Source organism: Bison bison, unplaced genomic scaffold (assembly GCF_000754665.1).
Source record: "Bison bison bison isolate TAMUID 2011002044 unplaced genomic scaffold, Bison_UMD1.0 scf7180017863415, whole genome shotgun sequence".
NCBI lineage: Eukaryota > Metazoa > Chordata > Mammalia > Artiodactyla > Bovidae > Bison > Bison bison.
Genome location: NW_011493987.1, coordinates 484,581 through 486,014, shown reverse-complemented (window position 1 = coordinate 486,014; position 1,434 = coordinate 484,581). Strand labels below are relative to the sequence as shown.

The 1,434-nt window shown below is 57.3% G+C and overlaps 1 protein-coding gene across 1 annotated transcript in view; it reads right to left on the bottom strand.

Moving 5' to 3' along the window:
* LOC104983825 overlaps positions 1-1,434 on the bottom strand; it is a gene marked incomplete at its 5' end in the record, with an annotated part of 15,649 nt that overhangs the window by 5,378 nt on the left and 8,837 nt on the right. Inside the window, 2 exons of the mRNA XM_010833360.1 lie at positions 1,000-1,059; positions 1,425-1,430. Of these exons, the coding sequence (XP_010831662.1) occupies positions 1,000-1,059; positions 1,425-1,430 (66 nt within the window). The remainder of the gene's footprint in view (positions 1-999; positions 1,060-1,424; positions 1,431-1,434) is intronic.

Here is a 1,434-nt window from a genome sequence, read left to right as displayed (position 1 = left end):
ATGAGTTTGTCAGGTGGGACAAGAAGATCCTGGAGGTCATTCAAAGCTAAGAGATGTGTGTACATGGGAGGATCTGTCCCACTGGGGAGGTGGGCGGGGCTGAGGCGAAAACAGGCGGAGGTACTGGAGAGGTGGGCGGGGCTGGGGAGTAAGCACACGCGGAGTTACTGGGGAGGCGGGTGCGACTGGAGAGAAAGCAGAGGAGGAGTTACACTGGATTTGGGCGCGGCTGGAGAGAAAGCAGAGAAGGAGTTACTGGGGAGGTCAGTGGGAGTCGGGGGAAAGCACGTGAGTTACTGGGGAGGTGGGCTGGGCTGAAGAGAATGCAGAGGAGGAGTTACTGGGGAGGTGGGCGGGGCTGGGGAGAAAGCAGAGGAGGAGTTACACTGGGTTTGGGCGCGGCTGGAGAGAAAGCAGAGGAGTTACTGGGGAGGTCGGGGAGAATGGGGGAAAGCATATGCGGAGTTACTGGGGAGGTGGGCTGAGCTACAGTGAAAGCAGAGGAGGAGTTGCTGGGGAGGTGGGCGGGGTTGGGAGAAAGCAGAGGAGGAGTTACTGGGGAGGTGGACAGAGCTGGGATGAAGACAGAGAAGTCTCCCGGGTCATAAGGCAAGGCTTAGTATGGTGGGGGCCGCTAAGATGGCCCCAGGAGTGGCAGCTGTGCTCCTGCAGGGATGGACTCTGTCAGCCAGACAAGAGACACAGGAGGAAGAGAAGGTTTGGGGCTCAACCACGTCAGAGATGCTCAGAGCTCAGGGGAGACACTTGGCTTGAGGGGCCAAGTGTTTGAGCATCAGCACTGAGGGCTGAAGGGGACCACAGGTGCCCAGAAAGAGTGCAGAGCAGAGTGAGGGGCACCTGCCCAGGACAGAGCACAGGCAACCACAACCCAGGGGCCTCTTCCTCCTTCCGAGACCATGAGCTCTGCCTGCAGGTCTCCCACTCAACACCCCGGCTTCACCCTGATGGGCCTGCCTGCCCAGTGCCACCAGCTCTCACCTTCAAGGTTCCTTTGCTGTTTCCTCTCACCTCCACGTTAATCTTGCTTCCCAGGGAAAACTTTCACAAGCACAAAAGGGAAAGAGATGTCAGAAGGGCACACTGTTGCTTCAACTTACCTCCTCCACCAAAATAACTTCACCTCCTCTCCCCACCTCTCTTCTCAACACTTTCTACCTTCACCTGCATTCTCTCTCCAGCATCTCCTAAACCCTCTGTGACTCTGCATGGATCATTTTTACATCAGATCCAATGAATCTCAGAGGTTGGGTGACTTGCTACAGCTCACAGAGCCAGTAAGTCTTCCCACAGTTATCAGAAAGAGGGGCCATAGGGATTCAGCAGGGGTGAGGAAGAGGGGATGGCTTCTGGCCTGGCCGAGGGAGCCCAGGTGTCCCGGTCACCCAGGTGAGGGCACGGTTCACCTGCAGCTCC